At 33.7% G+C, this 16650-nt stretch overlaps 2 protein-coding genes across 4 annotated transcripts; both read right to left on the reverse strand.

Annotated features, from left to right (window-relative positions):
- Window positions 1–2317: 2317 nt before the first annotated feature.
- Window positions 2318–6128, reverse strand: LOC145559382 (uncharacterized). Its single transcript, XM_081620805.1, has 4 exons — window positions 5513–6128; window positions 5066–5332; window positions 4847–4911; window positions 2318–3248 (listed from the first exon to the last, which is right to left on the reverse strand). The coding sequence occupies exons 1-4, from the start codon at window positions 5730–5732 to the stop codon at window positions 2598–2600; spliced, it is 1203 nt and encodes a 400-aa protein (XP_081476931.1). The 5' UTR covers window positions 5733–6128; the 3' UTR covers window positions 2318–2597.
- A 2107-nt stretch (window positions 6129–8235) lies between these two features.
- LOC145558247 (DEAD-box ATP-dependent RNA helicase 53, mitochondrial-like) lies at window positions 8236–14969 on the reverse strand. Of its 3 annotated transcripts, XR_014092404.1 has the most exons (9): window positions 14410–14969; window positions 13438–13565; window positions 12873–13281; window positions 12423–12521; window positions 12094–12321; window positions 10884–11045; window positions 9728–10209; window positions 8966–9214; window positions 8236–8557 (listed from the first exon to the last, which is right to left on the reverse strand). XR_014092404.1 is itself a non-coding variant. In XM_081619418.1 (8 exons), the coding sequence occupies exons 1-7, from the start codon at window positions 14818–14820 to the stop codon at window positions 9769–9771; spliced, it is 1878 nt and encodes a 625-aa protein (XP_081475544.1). In that variant the 5' UTR covers window positions 14821–14969; the 3' UTR covers window positions 8236–8573; window positions 9728–9768. The 3 variants fall into 3 exon arrangements, 2 of the variants coding, with proteins under 2 accessions (XP_081475544.1, XP_081475543.1); XM_081619418.1 differs by lacking the exon at window positions 8966–9214 and having other exon boundaries at window positions 8236–8573; XM_081619417.1 differs by lacking the exon at window positions 8966–9214 and having other exon boundaries at window positions 14410–14966.
- Between the last annotated feature and the right edge of the window lie 1681 nt (window positions 14970–16650).

A 16650-nucleotide genomic window follows, 5' to 3' on the forward strand; every position in this document is an offset into this window, starting at 1 on the left:
TCGCAACACTTTTCTTTTACATTCGATTTAAAATATTTTTTAATGCAAGTGAGGGAAGAACCCAAATAGAATAAACGGAGCCTGGAAGCTAAGTGGTCACCCCTCCAAATGAAGATTTTTTATTTTGATCGGAGGTGAATCGAAATAAACAATCCTCTCTTCAAGCACCACTCCCAAGTTGGCTAAGCGATTAGCTACCTTATTCCTTTCTCTAAAGCAATGAATAAAACGAAAATTACAACCAAAAAACTAAATTAAACGGTAAAATCTATTATTATTTTATTATTTCTCTATCCTCCTAACAAGTAAATATATATCCACAAATTCATCCTATATTGTCTATCCTATAAAATTTATAAAACTTTGTACAAGACCTATCATTGCGATTATTACGAAACAGAGATAGTAGTACAAATTTAAAAAAAGTCTCCTACATTGACATGCAAATAGAATGATGAAAACCTATAAAGAAGAAACAAGCAAGTAAAAAGTAGAATGTAGAAGCTTAGCTTAGATGATTTAGATGACTTTTTTTTTTTTTTTTTTTTGATAAGAATGATTTAGATGACTTTTGGGCGAGCATGAAAGTTGAGACATGCATGCAAATGCAATAATATAATATAATTGCAAGTAACAAAAATCTCAAACTCTGGAGTTTCCTTTTGTAATCATACGTCAACATCACTTGATAACAAGTCATACACATGACAATTACAATTACAATTACAAATACAAATACAAATACACCCCTCAAATTTGATTTTTTTGTCTTGGAAAATTAAAAATAATTATTTATGGATTTTCTATCTTTTCTTACATTCTCTTTTTTTAATTTTCAGATTTTCTCTCTCCTAAATAAAGCTACGAGTAGTATAGGTAAGTTATTAGGGTCCTGAGAATGTAAACCCTATTAAATATGACTCGTCAACTTAGGCGACCAGACCCATCTCTTTCATCTTCTCTCCATTTCTATCTTCCTTTGTTTTTTTCTAGATTTCAATTCTTATTTCATCCATACTTTGTAGTACTACATATATACGTGACTATCTTATGACATGTGGAGTAACATTGTTCACGTGTAATTTAGGGTTATTATAGTTAGGCAAAGAATCAATTAAAGTTAGTCTAATGGTTGGAGGTTGGTGAATTTTTTTCAAGCCGGTAAAAGAGCGAGATTTGATTTTCTTCCCTATCAAGTGAGATCCCTTGTAATTTTCACTCTATTTTCAATGGATTTCTTTTATATGAAATATAAAACGGGGTCAACTAGACTCATTGACCTAGGTATTGTACATCATCACACATGTTTACCAATCTCTAAGCTAAGGGTTTGTTTAGAGGTGAGCTGAATTGAAATGATTGGAGCTAAACTGAATTGAACTGAATATTTTATGAGAGAAGGAAATTAAAAACTGAACTGATTCGAGCTGAACTGAAATGAACTTAACTGAAATTAAGCTGAAGTGAACAAGCCCTAATTCCATTGACATTGACATACATGCTTAGTAGAAACATTATAACAAATGAATATTAATTAATAACTATTTTTACTAAGACGATTTCAATAAATACAAGACTCTAAGAAGAATTTTTTTCTTCTTATGTATAAATTAATATTAGTCAAAGTGAAGTGGGTGAATAGTGTAAAACTTCAAAACTGTTCACTTTAGATAAATATCTATCACAGAGGAAGTATGATAATCTTGAATTTTTTGCAACCTTGGGTTGAAGAATATCTATTTTACTCCGTAGAAGCTAAGGTAACCCTCCCAGATTTTATACTGGTATGTATAGTTGTATGTTTTAAATAGCTAGTGAAGTATTGTGTATAATGTATTCTTGTAATAAGTCACATCAAAGTTAAAAGATAATTTTCATTATACACTCAATTTTATCATATTTAAGTTATTTTAAAAAAAACACACACACGCATTTGTTCATTTCATCTGTTCTAATTATTTAAATATACGTATAAAAATAATACTGGATATACCATGTGCACGCGTAAGTACACTTACGTGTAGTTTTTATAATTCATACCCTAAAAGTTAAGTACTCCTTAGTCCTTACTTTGTATGTTGTCCATTTCAATTCCCCTTAATACCACATAAACCCATAAATCTATTAGGGCAACAGTCCATTGTTGTATTTGATTATATACTATACCAATCAATATTGCATTTTAAATTTTATACCTCAACAATAAATATAATAAAATAAAATAAAATAAAAGGCATAGTATATAAATGTAACATTGTCCAAGTGCATTACAAGGAAATTCTCCATTTCCCTATACCAACATTATAAGATTGTGTCTTTCTGTGATATCTTAACATCAATCAATCAACATAACACTATCATACTTTGAAAACTAAAAATAGATTAATACTAAAAGTAGTTATAAATCAGTCATACTCAATATTTATGATACTACTACTATAAAACATCACTTACTACAAAAAGGCATCTGAAAATTGTCACTCCAAAATGAAGTCAATCACGTGACTTTCCCACAGTTTAACAATAAGTAAATAAACTACTATAAATAGAAACCTAAATACATTTACTCTAATAAATTAAAAAAAAAACAGTCTCATTTAAAGAAACTGATAATAAGGAAAAGGATTGTTATTGTTACACACCAACAACTTAGGCATATGATGAATGCTACTACTATTACTACTACCACCTTTCTCATGATCATTGTTATTAGTCGTTGTAAGACACGAATTATTCTCAACATTCTCATTCTCATCCTCATCCTCATCCTCATCCCCATCACCATCACCATCACCATCGTCGTTGTTGTTGTCTCTTACAACCGGGAAGAGTTGTAGGGTAGGAGACGATGGCGGTCTTTCACCAAAATTACGATCTTTAGAAGTAATAAAGGATGGTAAATAATTATGTTTAGAGGAGAGAGAAAACGGAACAGAAGAAGGGAAACAACAAGAACAAGACGAGGGTTGGACCATCATAATATTATTATTATTATTATTATTATTATTATTGTTATTATGAGTAGGTGTAGTAGTAGTTTGCCACGTGGAATTCCTTTCTCCTGCAAATAATAAATTTTTTTCACTTGAAATAATATTGAAATTATTAGAATTATTATTGGTAGCATGATTATGTTGGAAATCATGGAATTGGATCCAACCATCAGATGAAAAAGGATTTGTCGTGGTATCTGATTTTGTTAGGGCTGCTGCTTCTTCTGATATTTGTATTGGTGGATCAGATTCATCCTGCTCACCATGCAAAATATAATAATTCAGTAATCATAATATACAATTATACAATTCTATATAAATATAAAATCAGCCATATATATTTAATTTAACAAGTTTAATTTGTACTCCATAAATTTTTTCATTCCAAATCAAATAAAAGTTTGTACTCTCTTTGTGTTTTAATAGATGTTACGGTTTAACTAAACACGCATGTGGAGATACGACTTTGACCATTAATTTATCTAATTATATGCTTGTAAAACTATAGAAAAATTGATATTACCAAAGTATACATTATAACGAATCTAACAATTTATTATATAATACAATATTTGTTTTTAAACCAATAGTAGATTAATCAAGTCAAAACAATTATGTAAATAATGAAAAAAGTCAAAGTGTACACTTATTAAAAAACTATCATTTGCACTTATTGTATGTGTGCGAGATGAGTTATAAAGTTATAACTAAATGTATAGATATGATATAAGTAATACATTATACACTCGTTGTATACAAGAGGTACCTAACGAGATAAGATAAATTCCGTCCGTGTGGAGTGTTATAAGATGTGAAAGCACACACCAAAACAAGTCAATAAATACTGTGAACATGTTGTACGAGTTATTGTTGTTGACAAAATTAAAAACTTACAAATAAGAAAAAACACTGAATTTAACCCTAGGATAGCCTTTTTCCCTTCACATGCTTAAAAAGTGAGGGTAATTGAGTCAATTAAGTAGGTAAAAAATCATGAAAAAGGTAGGGTTTTGATTTAATTTTAATTATAATATGTGGGTGAAAATTGAAATTGAAATTGAAAAAAAGATGGGAGTTGAAAACAGAAAACACAAAAACACAATCAGAAGGAATTGAAAGAAGAAAAGGAAAAGGCATGCAAAGGTCCCCCGACAGAAAGAAGGAAGGCAGCTTTTTGATTCTTTTCATTTCCCAACAAATTTTGCTTTTTCTCTATCATTCCACAAATTTTTTTTTATTTTTTATTTTTAATTTTATTTATTTCTTAATCATACAATATAAGGTCGCACAAGTTTTTAATTACATGAATCATAATGATTATCTAATCATCAAATAATGGATTATCATCTATCCTAGGACATGGCTAAAAATATGTACCATGCACATTATTATTATGACATAATTGTAATGGATAGACTGGCTAAAAATATGTTACCATCACTTTAATTATGAAATTTGAAGAAATTAAACATTATATAACACGTACACGTATATAAAAGATACTTAATCACCAATTATTATAAATTGTTTTCTACTAGTAGTAATGAGTAAAAGCTTAAAACTTTATACCAAGTACATTTTAATTTTCTACTAGTAGTAATGAGTAAAAGCTTAAAACTTTATACCAAGTACATTTTAATTTTAATTAATTTTAATTTATTGTGAATCTACTAACTAATTTAGTGGGTTAGAAGTTTGACTATAGCAAAAATTTTACAAGAGTATATTCTTCTTTTTGGGAGGGAAGATTCATAAAGGGGATTACTCATTGAATAAGGAAATATTTTCAAAAAAAAAAAAAAAAAAAAAAGGTAGTTAAAGAAAAAAGAAAAGTTGAAAATTGGGATTCACACCTTGTTTGTAGATGATTGTGCCCATTTGCAACTCTTGTGCTCACCTTCAAAACCTATCTTGTTTCCTTATTATTTTTTTAAAACAAATAAAATCAACAAAATCATAATTAGGAAATTAAATATAAATATAAATTTAATAAATAGATAAATGACTTAAAAGTTATACAACATAAAAATGAACCAACTTAATTAGCAAGGTACACTATTATATTATTATACCAGAAGGTGGTTGAATAGGAAGTTGAAGTTGACGACGTCGTTTTTGGCGTTCCCGGGCCTTATGATTTTGAAACCAGTAGAATACATTCTTGCCCTCTATCTTACCATAACGACGAAGTTGTGCGGTGATGTGTTGAATTTGCTCGGCCGAAGGCGTTCGAGTGCCACGCCTATACAACTCCTCCAACGCCCTTAGCTGCTCCGGCGTTGGGTTCCACCTTGAACTCACCATGACTTGGTGTGTTCCCACAGCCTCCTTACCTTCTTCTGATCACGTGAAACAAATTATATTAAAATTCTTATACTTGTAACGCTACATAATATAATACGTATTTAAAAGTAACAGTATCAACATGACTGAATATTATGTACAAAGTTAAACATGTAACGTTACTAGTTAAAAGTTACAGTATCGACATGACTAAATATTATGTACGAAATGCTTACCAAAGTGGTGTTGGTGGCGAGTGGTGGTGGTGTTTAAGGAGAGAAGGTGATGATTAGAAGGGTTATGATGAAAACCCGTTAAACAAGTGGTGTTAACATTGTGATTAGGAGTAGGAGATGAGAGAAAAGGCCTAGGAACGAGTGGTCGAAGCTTACGACCGCCTTTGAAAGGATCTCCTAAGCTAAGATCTTGGTTAGCAACTTCATTAAAACCCATCATAATTCTTCTTCTAGCTCACTCACTTTGTGTAGAAAATAAAATGCAATGCAACAATATATTGTAACTAAAAAAAACCTAAGTAGTAGTAGTAGTGGTTGTTGTTTGCTCTTATAAAGAGAGAATATAAGTAATAAATAAGGTGCAAATATTTATGAAAATAGTAAAATTTAGAATGAAAATGGAAAATTGTGCAAGAGTAAGTGAAAGAGATGGATCACATGAATAGTAGAAAGAGAAGGTTAGAATTAAGAGGAAGGGTATGTTTTGGGAGTTTTGAATAAAAGGGTAAAAAATTTAATAAAATGGTTAAAGAATATAGAGACAATAATCCAAGTTGACTGCAATAAAAGGCCAAGAAAAAGACAAAAAATTAAAGGAAAAAATTAAGAGTGGCCAAAAAAAAAAAAAAAAAAAAAATGAAGGCGTGGAATTCTGAAGTTATTGGGAGAAGGGAAATAAAAAGGACGTGACGAGGAGGAGGGAAGGGGGTTATGATAAGCCTCATCATTTCATAAAAATGCAAATATAAATAGTGAGTGATTCATATAATATGATAAAAATAAATACAAAGTATATACAAAAAGTGTTACTAGCATACATAAAAAGGCATTAAATTTGATTGTTGGTCTCATGTTTAGTAACTTTCACACTTATTCTAAATCCCAACTGCCCCCTTCTTCTTGTCTATTTCTCTCCTTAGCTTTCTCTCTCCTCCAAAAACACTTCACAATTTTCCTTTTTATAAATCATTTTTCAAGGGTATAATAATATAAGGTAACGGAAAAATCTTGTACTCCCTCAGTCCCTCTGTCCCTTATTTATATGCATATTTCTAGTATTTATTAGTCACAAAATGGAGAGAAATAGGTATAAAAATAAGAGACGAAACTAGTATCATACTAGTTTTATCCCCGTGCAAATGCACGGATTTATAATAATAAGACTTGAAAATAAAAATAAATAAATTAATTAATAAAATTCAATTAAAATGGAGTTAGTTTAAATGAAATGGCTTATATGTAACATTTTTTATTTTTGAATTTGAATTCATATCATGTCTATCCTTAAAATTCTCATGTTAGATACATTATTTAAAATATTTTATAAATTATTGTAAGTTTTTTTTCATTAAATTTTTTTTTATCATGTTATTTTTTAAGGGAAAAAAAGAAATTTAAAAAAAAGCTAAAAAATATTTGGTTTTTGTTGTGAATGTGACATGTGTACTTAAGGGATAACTCTGGTGATTACTTTAGTATATAGTATAGATATGAGTCTGATAAAAGACATAGATGACACGTGCTCCACCATTTTATAAGAAGAAAGTCAAAATAAATTACGGAGTATAAAATGAGACATGCATTGAATTGACATTGCTTTACTAGTTTAATACAATAATCTTGAATTCGCTTTTACCTCATACTTTCTCCGTTTTATTTTAGTTGACACGTTTCTTTAGTCACGTTTGCCAATACACAACTTCAACCTTTAATATCTTTAATTACCGTTTATAAAAAATTATAAAAAGTTGATATTTTAAAAATATATATCGTGACGAATCTAACAAGACCCCACATGACTATATTTTTCATTACGTATAAATCACAAAACACGGTCAAAGGGAAGAGTATGAATAGTGCTAAAGTTAAAACGTGTCAACTAATAAAAAACGAAGATAGTATAAAGTAAGCTTACAACATGTTAATAGCCAAATGTGTGTATCTATCTAAACGGTAATCATTTAAATTTATTCGATTTACATAAAGTATATGAACAAGGCCTGTTCTCATAAACTGAACTGTACTGAACTGAATATTTTATAAGAGAAGGAAGGAGCTAAACTGAACTGAAAATAAACGTATGAGAACAGACCCTTATATGTCCTTTATCCAAACTTTTTAGAAGTTACTAGTTGAGTAGCTCTAATTATTTCTAAGCATACCTTGAATTGGACTTCAATTAGTTGTGTCATTACTTGTTCAAGTTGTAAAAAGGATCAAGGTTTTTATATGATTAGTGAATCATGACCATTTTTTTTTTTTAAATATAACAATCATATGATATGATTGATATCTACAATTATTTTATCATCTAAAGTTCTAAACAAATCTCTGATTAGAAGTCTTATCTTGCTATCTGCTCATATAAGCTAAGATTTAATTCTCCACTCGAATATATCTAAGTTCTATAGTCCCAGTAATCAAGTGTTACGTGCAAATTAGCCACTCAACAAGGCCAACAAAATCACTAATTGGCCCCAAAAGATGAAAGGATTAACTCTCAGGAACCCTTACGGAATTAAAACTTCACATATTAGGTTAACATATCAATCGAGCTAAAAAATTATTCAAACTACTTCCTAAGAAATGATATTAGGAGTGAAACAATTTTGAAAAAAAGCCCACAAAAGATCTAGAGTTCAACTCTTTATTTGTGGGTAGCGGGGTAAGATCGTTTATAAGGTTCCTCGGAGGACAACGTACTGTACATCACCAAAACTTTGAAACAAAAAACAAATAAACGTATAATTGAATGGCATACAAGCTCTTCAAAATACCTTATTTACTTATATAAGGACAGAGCCAAGATCCCAGAATAGTCTTAAGCATAAATAATTAGGTAGTGCCTACTCTAACTGGTTATATACTACAAACAAGGTATTACGTTCATAAAGAAAAAACTATATTTTTCACCAAGACCACTTGTATGATTATCATCATGACTTCGATTAACTATCTGAATTAATTGATCCACACTCCATAATTGTTCCAGAAAATGCTACTCATGTTCGTTTCCATATAGCAATCAAATATCCTTGCCTGCAGCTGCAAAAGAATTAAACTAAGAACCTGAAGTTGGTCTAATTGATCTTACGAAAATATGCATGATTCAACACAACTCCAACATAAAACAACAATTTTAGGGTTCGTTTGGCATCACTATGGTTTTATGTTTTTTGTTTTTTAGAACCATATGATTTATGTCATATAATGAATTAAAAATTAGTCAAACTTAGTAAAATCATGATAATTTTGAAAACTGACAACAAAAAAGTGAACACACCTTTTTCTTGTTTCCTGTTTTTGGTTTTAAAAAAACATAAAACTAAAAACAAAAAACGATGCCAAACACACCCTTAGATTTTAATTAAATCAACAAAATTTATCAAAATATTACAAGCATATTTATTAGCTTCTAACATGGAAATAAGCAAAAACATCACCCGGCATTACCTGAATGATGCATTGACCTTTTAAAAACATAAAGTAGCATGAAGAACAACTGGGAACATATATGGAATGTGACCCAGTTGAACCACAAACAGGGATTTGAAAGGCTAAAACTGGAGGTGAGAGCCATCCTACTGGCTTCAGGTAGGCAGCAAATTTGCTCACCCACCTGCACGCCTGTAGAAAAATGAGCTCCAAGTCTAATCCAGGTAAACCCAAATCCACTCCAGCAACCATAGAGGTTTGGGATCCCTGGCAGAGGTACAAATTATTATTAGACTTGGACTCGCAGATGCCACAGGATGTATATCAATCAATCAATCAATCAAAGCCTTAATCCCAAAAGTGGGGAGATGCCACAGGATGTAGCAGTAGGAAAACATCTAGAAAGAAGGATAACGGTGAATGCAATAACATGTTGAAAAATATGAACAGCTGTGTAACAAGTACAAAATCAAACAGGGTACAAGTCAACCGTTTTCCCTTTCTCTGTAATGAATAAGGTTAGTCCCGAGCATTGTACAAATTTATTAAGTTTTTTTGAAATCCATCAATGATTGATCTTGTCTTAGTAATAGATATAGATTATGACTTATGAGAGACTTGAATTCCTCTTTTTCCCTTACTAAGGGATGAGAGAAGAAATGGAAGGAGAAATGCAGTCTTTTCACATAGTGATGATAGATGAATAGCCAGCTCTTAAAAGATTTAAAATACAAGCAGCAGCAAAAATACTAACATTATGCATAGAGGTAAAACACCAACCTGCTCAAAAATTGTTCGCCCAGCCAAAACAGGCTGCCGTCTTAAAATTTATCATCCCCAAAGCTGCCAAATCGACTAGAATTAGCATTACCAAACCCTCCACTGCTCTGATTAGAACGTCCTGAACCAAAACTGCCGAAACCCCCGGATTTGTCTCTTCTCCCCATGTCACCGAATCCACCGCCACTGGGTTTACTAAAACCAGACCTACCAAAACTATCAGAGCTGCCTGAACCACCATATCCACCACCACCACCTGACCTAGAACCTCCATAAGAACCAAAACCACCTGAACCAGATTCCCTGGATCCGCCAGAACGTCCATAACCACCAGAACGTCCTGAATAGGAATCTCCGCCATAACCACCAGAACGAGAACTGCTTCCATATCCTCCAGAACGACTGAAGCCAGAGTTCCCAAATCGACCTCCACCACCCATGTTCATGTCCAATTCTGCACCATCAGTCGCAACTGCAGAAAGCTGATAAAGAAAAACAAGTCAGTAATTTAGCCTAGATGCAAGAGTATATTGCGGGCAAAACTAACAAAAAGATCACTCAATCAACTAGCATGCCTACAAGGAATATCATCTTGACTGCATACAATTTGCATCTGTACTAAATTTTTAGGAGTTTCATTTTGAATTGAAGCAGGAAGCAATATCCTTGCAAGTTTGATGTAAACTACTGTGGCCATAGCTTGTAAGCATGTTCTTAGCCTGTTTTCCAGCCCATAATTAACACAAAACTACCCAAGATAGGAGCAGATGGAAAAGAAAAAAACAAAACTAGATATATAAAGTTATCAGCTCATGAGCCAATCAGGCACCTCCAAAAAAGGTAATTGGAACAGAGGCGAGGAGAAATAAACAGACATGGAACCCCAAGTCAACAACAACCAACAATAATAATGTCAACATTACACCAACTCCTCTAAAAAGATCACACACTAGCAAGAGTAGGATGGAATTGTACACAGCCTTATATGTGTAATTACGGCAAAATTTACAAATATGCAATGACTATACAACCGCCCCAAAAAATAATTAATTAAACAGCAGGGAACTCGATAAGCCATTTATTTATATACTAGGCAAAAAAATCATGATATACATATACTTGAAGACATAGCAAATAACACTAGAAAGAAATTAACCTCTTTAAATTTGCATCCAACATCACGCTCGATACCCTTAACAGCCCTTGACTGATCCATTGTATACATGAGAATAGCAATTCCTTTTTTGCCAGCACGACCTGTTCGACCGGACCGATGAACGAAACTCTCAGAATTGTTAGGGAGTTCATAATGTATAATCTGTAACAAAAAATACATATGAGAAATTAGGAAAATGTTCAGGATATATTTCAGCCAAATAATTGGTATAAAATACATATACTTCCAACATTGAATGAAACTGACAGCCAAGAACATAACCTTTTTCAAGAACTGAACTTGCAAGCAACATAGAAAACACAATCAAGCTAACCATCAATATTTACTTCACAAGACTGAACAGATTCACATACTTTTGAATTAACATGATTGGTTACAGCAAAATGCAAATATTGGCACAATACTTTATATAAAAAAAAAAGAGGTAGCACACAGTCGCACACAGAGATGAAGAGCAGTGGATGACAAGAGGGAAAATGATTCCATACAAACAAATACTCCTCACTCGTCCCTCAGTGTATTTGTGCTAGTTTCCACTCACAGCACCACTTACTGATTTCCCATAATACAGAAATTAGAACACAACTAATCACATATGAAAGGTTGACACAACAAAGCCTAACCAGCAATTAATCTATTTAATTTCCCAAAACAAACTGAGACAAGTTCTCCACTCTTCAGCCTTCTCCCTTGTTAACCAAAGATTCAGATGAATCAATAAAGGCATTGAATAAGCAGTTAAGCACAAGACAAAGATTCTTTGTAATAATAGCCTCAGCACTGTTATTTGATAAACGCATCAAAACCAAGAGTTAATATTATAAAAAGCATACTGTGTAATTTTTTTTGTTAATATAACTTTTAGGAAGAACCAGTCTAGGAACAAGCGACAAGCCATACACACACACACACACACACACACACACACACACACACAACAGAGGAAGCAGACAAGCAAAAAAATAATTTATGAATTACAGAACAATTTTATGGAGAAAAGTAAATAAGCAAACGAAAGCACAAGAACAATTTCTCACAGGTATCAAAGTAAATGCAACCAGTTAAAAAAAAAAATTCTCCATATACAGAACTACAATTTTATGAACTATACACAATAAACAAACTCAAAGCTACAAAACAGCAGTACCGAAATTTTTAATTAAAGGGAAGGGATTTAAAATGTAATTACCAAGTCAACATTTGGTATGTCAAGACCACGAGCAGCCACATCAGTGGCAACCAAAATGTTGATGTCCCCATCTCTAAACCGCTTGAGCGTTCTCTCCCTCATATTTTGAGAAATATCCCCGTGTAAAGGTTCAGCTTTGTAATTTTTTCTTCCCAGTGCATTAGACAAATTGTCAGCATCACGTTTTGTTTGAGTGAAAACAATGCATTTCCCTCCATTTGCATGTTCCTGCAAGTAATGCAGAGCTCAGTAAATACATTAACAGGAAAATCTGTGTATAGAAATACTATGTGACCATGAACAGAGGAGATAAAAAGTTATAAATTTACCGTTACAAGAGGTCCAATGACACCTGCTTTCGTGCGATGTTCCACTACTACAGAATGCAAAGAGATTCCATCTGCCAGCTTCTGATCTGAATCACCAACCTACAAAAGAAGAGCAACAGAAAAAGGCTCAAAAGTGATTAAGAAGAAGAGGTTTATTGACATCTAACCAAACAACAGACAACACTGAGCCCTGGGTGATAGATAACACAGAAGAAAGGCTAGTTTTGCCTTCTTTGCTTCCCATACACTATTATTAATAGAAGGCCCTTCCCCCCACCCCACCCCCCACCCCCTTCCCTTTTTTTTTTAAACCTTGTTGGGGTGGTAGGATACTACAGAAACTATAATAGCTTGCACATTCCAAAATCGATTCTTCATCAATCTGAGACAAATAACCCAATTCTATATCAAAGCATAAGCAAATAGTGAAATCAATGATTTCAGTCTTACAAGATCAACCGTCAATGGATTTTTCAAATACTTCCTAGTCAACTTCAGGATCCAATTTGGCATGGTGGCAGAGAACATCAAAGTTTGGCGATTTTGTGGCAGCTTCTCTAATATAACCTCCACATCTTCCTCAAATCCAACATTAAGCATTTGATCAGCTTCATCCAGTACAACAAACTGAACGCGAGACAGATCTAATGCTCCTCTCTTTAGCAAATCAATAATCCGGCCAGGTGTACCAGCAACTACATCAACACCACGGCTAAGATCACTCATTTGACGACCAATTGGTGTACCCCCATATACACACAGAGTTTCTAGCCTTGAAGACTCATGGAACTCCTTCTCAACCTGCCGTGCAAGTTCTCTAGTGGGGGCCAAAACCAAGGCCAAAGGTTCTCTCCCAGCCCTGCAAAAGCAAACATATAATCAGATTTGGCAGCAATGGGAATGGACTAATCAGTACAGAAACAAGACACATATCAATAAATAAATCATGAAAATGGTCCACTGTAGAACTAGATAATAAGAGTTCTTATTCCTGGAGCTACAGAAGTAAGCATACCCATGTTTCGCATTATGGCTTGTAATTTTATCCAAGATTGGAATCCCAAAAGCAAGGGTCTTCCCTGTCCCTGTTCTGGCACGGCCAATCATGTCACGACCCTGCATTGCAGGTTCAAGAACAGCTTTCTGCACCAATAGAAACAAAAATTTTAAAAATCAGCCTCACCTTGCTTTAAACCCACTTAGACTTCAAAATAAGAAGTTTATAATTACTTGACATGGTAACATCCATTAGCAACCTTGGTCCCTTAGAGAAATAGACTTATGAAACAACATTATTTCTCATGAAAAGTACAACTTGACAATAACATTGACAAATTACAATATAAGAACAAACAAAAATCTCTCCCATGAATTCACCACCTAATAAATATAGAAATTAACCGGAAATAAGGTAACCTCAAGGAAAAAGACCTTCATTTCACATTTTGTTTATACCATGAAAAATTAGAACAAACAAATTGCTAATATTAAGCCCAATTGTCGAAGTTTCAAGGGAAGCAATAGCTACCCTAGTACCCTAGCTTAGTAAAAAAAAAAAGTAAAAATTAAGGCATCCTAACTACAAATGTTGAACTGGGAGTCCATAAACATAAGAGTTAAAATTCTAATACCCTATTAAGATTCTTCTCATAAAACACCTGCATACATTGTATCCCAAGTAATGATAAAGGCCGGACCTTTATAACACACTTCGTCTCCACTAATCGTGTGTCAGTGTGTGTATGCCAAATTGGACAGTATGGACACTATTAGCTAGATTAACCAAACTAGGGGTACAGGCCGTACAGCATGTTATTAAATCTAATTAACCCTGATCAATAAGATACACCCAATAAAATCCTTGATCGATTCTCAACATAAAATAGAAAAATAAATTTTATGTCCAGTATTTAAAATACCAATAAATCAGGCAAACATAATGATCATACATCAAATAAATGACAAAGATTGCAATTAAAAACAATACCTGAATCGGAAAGAGCTTAGTGATTCCTCTCTTAGCCAAACAAGAAATGACCTCAGGATGAATTCCAAGCTTAGAAATCTCTAGACCTTCATCACTCGAACCACCAGCTCTCACCTTATCATCATCCGAGTAATCAGCGACTGCGAAACCCGCCGCCTGCGACGCAAAAGGCGCTCGAAACTCCAGACGACCGGATCGCGAGTACATACTCCTAGCACCTTCAAAGCTAGGTTTAGAAACTGAGGTAGAATCGACGATACTGCCCAGAAAACCACCATTGTTGACCGCTGAAGCTGGAGATACCGTCAGTGGGTGGGTCGAGTTGAAGAGGGTGGAGAAGGCGGCAATAGCACGGCGAGATGATGCAGAAGAAGGCGAGAATTGCCTTCTGAGAAGCATAGAAGTCGCCATTTTTGGTCGAAGAGAGAGAAAGTAGAGAAACCCTAAATGGAGGAATTAGGGTTTTAGGGGAAATGGGGATTTTGGAGGAATGAGAAAGAGGGGTTGGAGTTAAACCCTGAGGGTTTAAAGAGCAGCCGCACGTTAGATATTTTTGGTTGATGCCTTTTTTTTTCCTTTTTTTTTAATTTTTATTTATGTGTTACAATCTGACCGGTTTATAGATTGACTTAAATAAAATATGAATTAATAGAGTAATCGGAGTACTAAAGGAATTGTAACACTAAGGGCTTGTTCTCTGTAATAGTACACAAATATGCACTGGAATCTTAAGCTAACTTCACTAAGAATCAAGTGAAATCAATGGAGAAACGCCATTGATGAGCTAAGAAGAATACAGAGGTTTTATCAGGAAGAAGAGAGAGAAAGCTCTGGTATTTTATTTCAGCCAAAACAATGAATGACTTTATTACAATTGTTACAGGCATTTATGCTCTGTAATTAGCCTAGAAGAATCTAAAAATATCTTCTAACTAACTATCCCACTAATTACAAGTATTGACCAACTTGCTGAGTCAGCAAAGCACTAAATAACCGCACTAGCTAAGTCCTCCTATTACAATGCTCCCCCGTTGAAAACAAACTTGTCCTCAAGTTTGGATTACAAAACCAGGAAACTTCTCTTCAAAGACTTCATCAAACTCCCATGAAGCCTCAGTAGCAGGACAGTGTTTCCATTGAACCAAGTATTGGACAACAGCTCTATTTTGGTGTCTGACAATTCTTCTCTCCAAAATAGACTCAGGCTCCCATTCTTCCTCCTCATCTCTTCCATGTAACCAAGAAGGAATATGAGTAACTGCTGGAAGCACTCCTTTGAACTTCTTCAGCTGTGAGACATGAAAGACTGGGTGTATTTGAGCATCTTGAGGTAATTTCAGTTTGTAGGCCACCTTTCCAATAACCTCAGCAACCTGAAAGGGACCATAGAATTTTGATGACAATTTATCATGTGACCCTTGCCTTATAGTTTTCTGTTTGTAAGCCTGCAACTTCAACCAAACCTAGCTTCCTACAGCAAATTATCTGTCACTTCTCTTTCTATCAGCTTGCATTTTCATTCTGTCTTGAGCTCTTCTCAAGTGGAATTTCACCTTCTGCAACATTTCTTCCCTTTTTTGTAAAGATCTATCAACTGCAGCAACCTTAGACTCTCCAGGCAGGTAAGGAAAATGCAGAGGAGGGGGTTGACTGTACACTATCTCATATGGAGTCATCTGAGAAGAAGTGTGAAAATTGGTATTATACCACCATTCAGCTAGTGGCAACCACTTACTCCAATTCTTAGGACATTCACTAGTCATGCATCTCAAATAGGTTTCTAAACACCTATTCACCCTTTCAGTTTGACCATCTGTCTGTGGATGATAAGCTGAAGATAACAATAAGTCTGTGCCCTGTAATTCAAACAAAGCTTTCCAAAAATTGCTCAGGAAAACAGCATCCCTGTCACTGACAATTGACCTAGGCCAACCATGGAGCTTGAAAACACAATCCAAGTAAGATTGAGCCACTTCTAAGGCTGTGTAAGGATGAGATAAAGCCATGAAATGTGCATACTTGCTGAATCTGTCTACCACAACAAAAATGACAGTTTTTCCAAAAGAAACAGGCAATCCACCAATAAAATCCATTGAAATGTCCACCCAAACCTCTTGAGGAATTGGAAGAGGTTGTAAAAGACCAGGGCTAGCAGCATTCTCAGTTTTATTTGCTTGACAAACCAAACAATTCCTCACAAAATGAGTAACAAAAGTAGTCATCCCTTTCCAATAAAACAGT

The sequence above is a fragment of the Chenopodium album genome, chromosome 9, assembly GCF_948465745.1.
Source record: "Chenopodium album chromosome 9, dcCheAlbu1.1, whole genome shotgun sequence".
Lineage (NCBI taxonomy): Eukaryota > Viridiplantae > Streptophyta > Magnoliopsida > Caryophyllales > Amaranthaceae > Chenopodium > Chenopodium album.

Bases quoted from the DNA above. Each gene is read 5' to 3' on its own strand.
- LOC145559382 (XM_081620805.1), bottom strand. From the start codon at position 5,732: ATGATGGGTTTTAATGAAGTTGCTAACCAAGATCTTAGCTTAGGAGAT. The intron at 5,333-5,512 runs GTAAGCATTTCG...TCACGTGATCAG, and splicing joins TCGCCACCAACACCACTTTG to AAGAAGGTAAGGAGGCTGTG. The intron at 3,249-4,846 runs GTGTGAATCCCA...CATGGTGAGCAG, and splicing joins CACAATCATCTACAAACAAG to GATGAATCTGATCCACCAAT.
- LOC145558247 (XM_081619418.1), bottom strand. From the start codon at position 14,820: ATGGCGACTTCTATGCTTCTCAGAAGGCAATTCTCGCCTTCTTCTGCA. The intron at 12,322-12,422 runs GTAAATTTATAA...CATTACTTGCAG, and splicing joins TCATTGGACCTCTTGTAACG to GAACATGCAAATGGAGGGAA. The intron at 11,046-12,093 runs GTAATTACATTT...TTTTTGTTACAG, and splicing joins ACATACCAAATGTTGACTTG to ATTATACATTATGAACTCCC.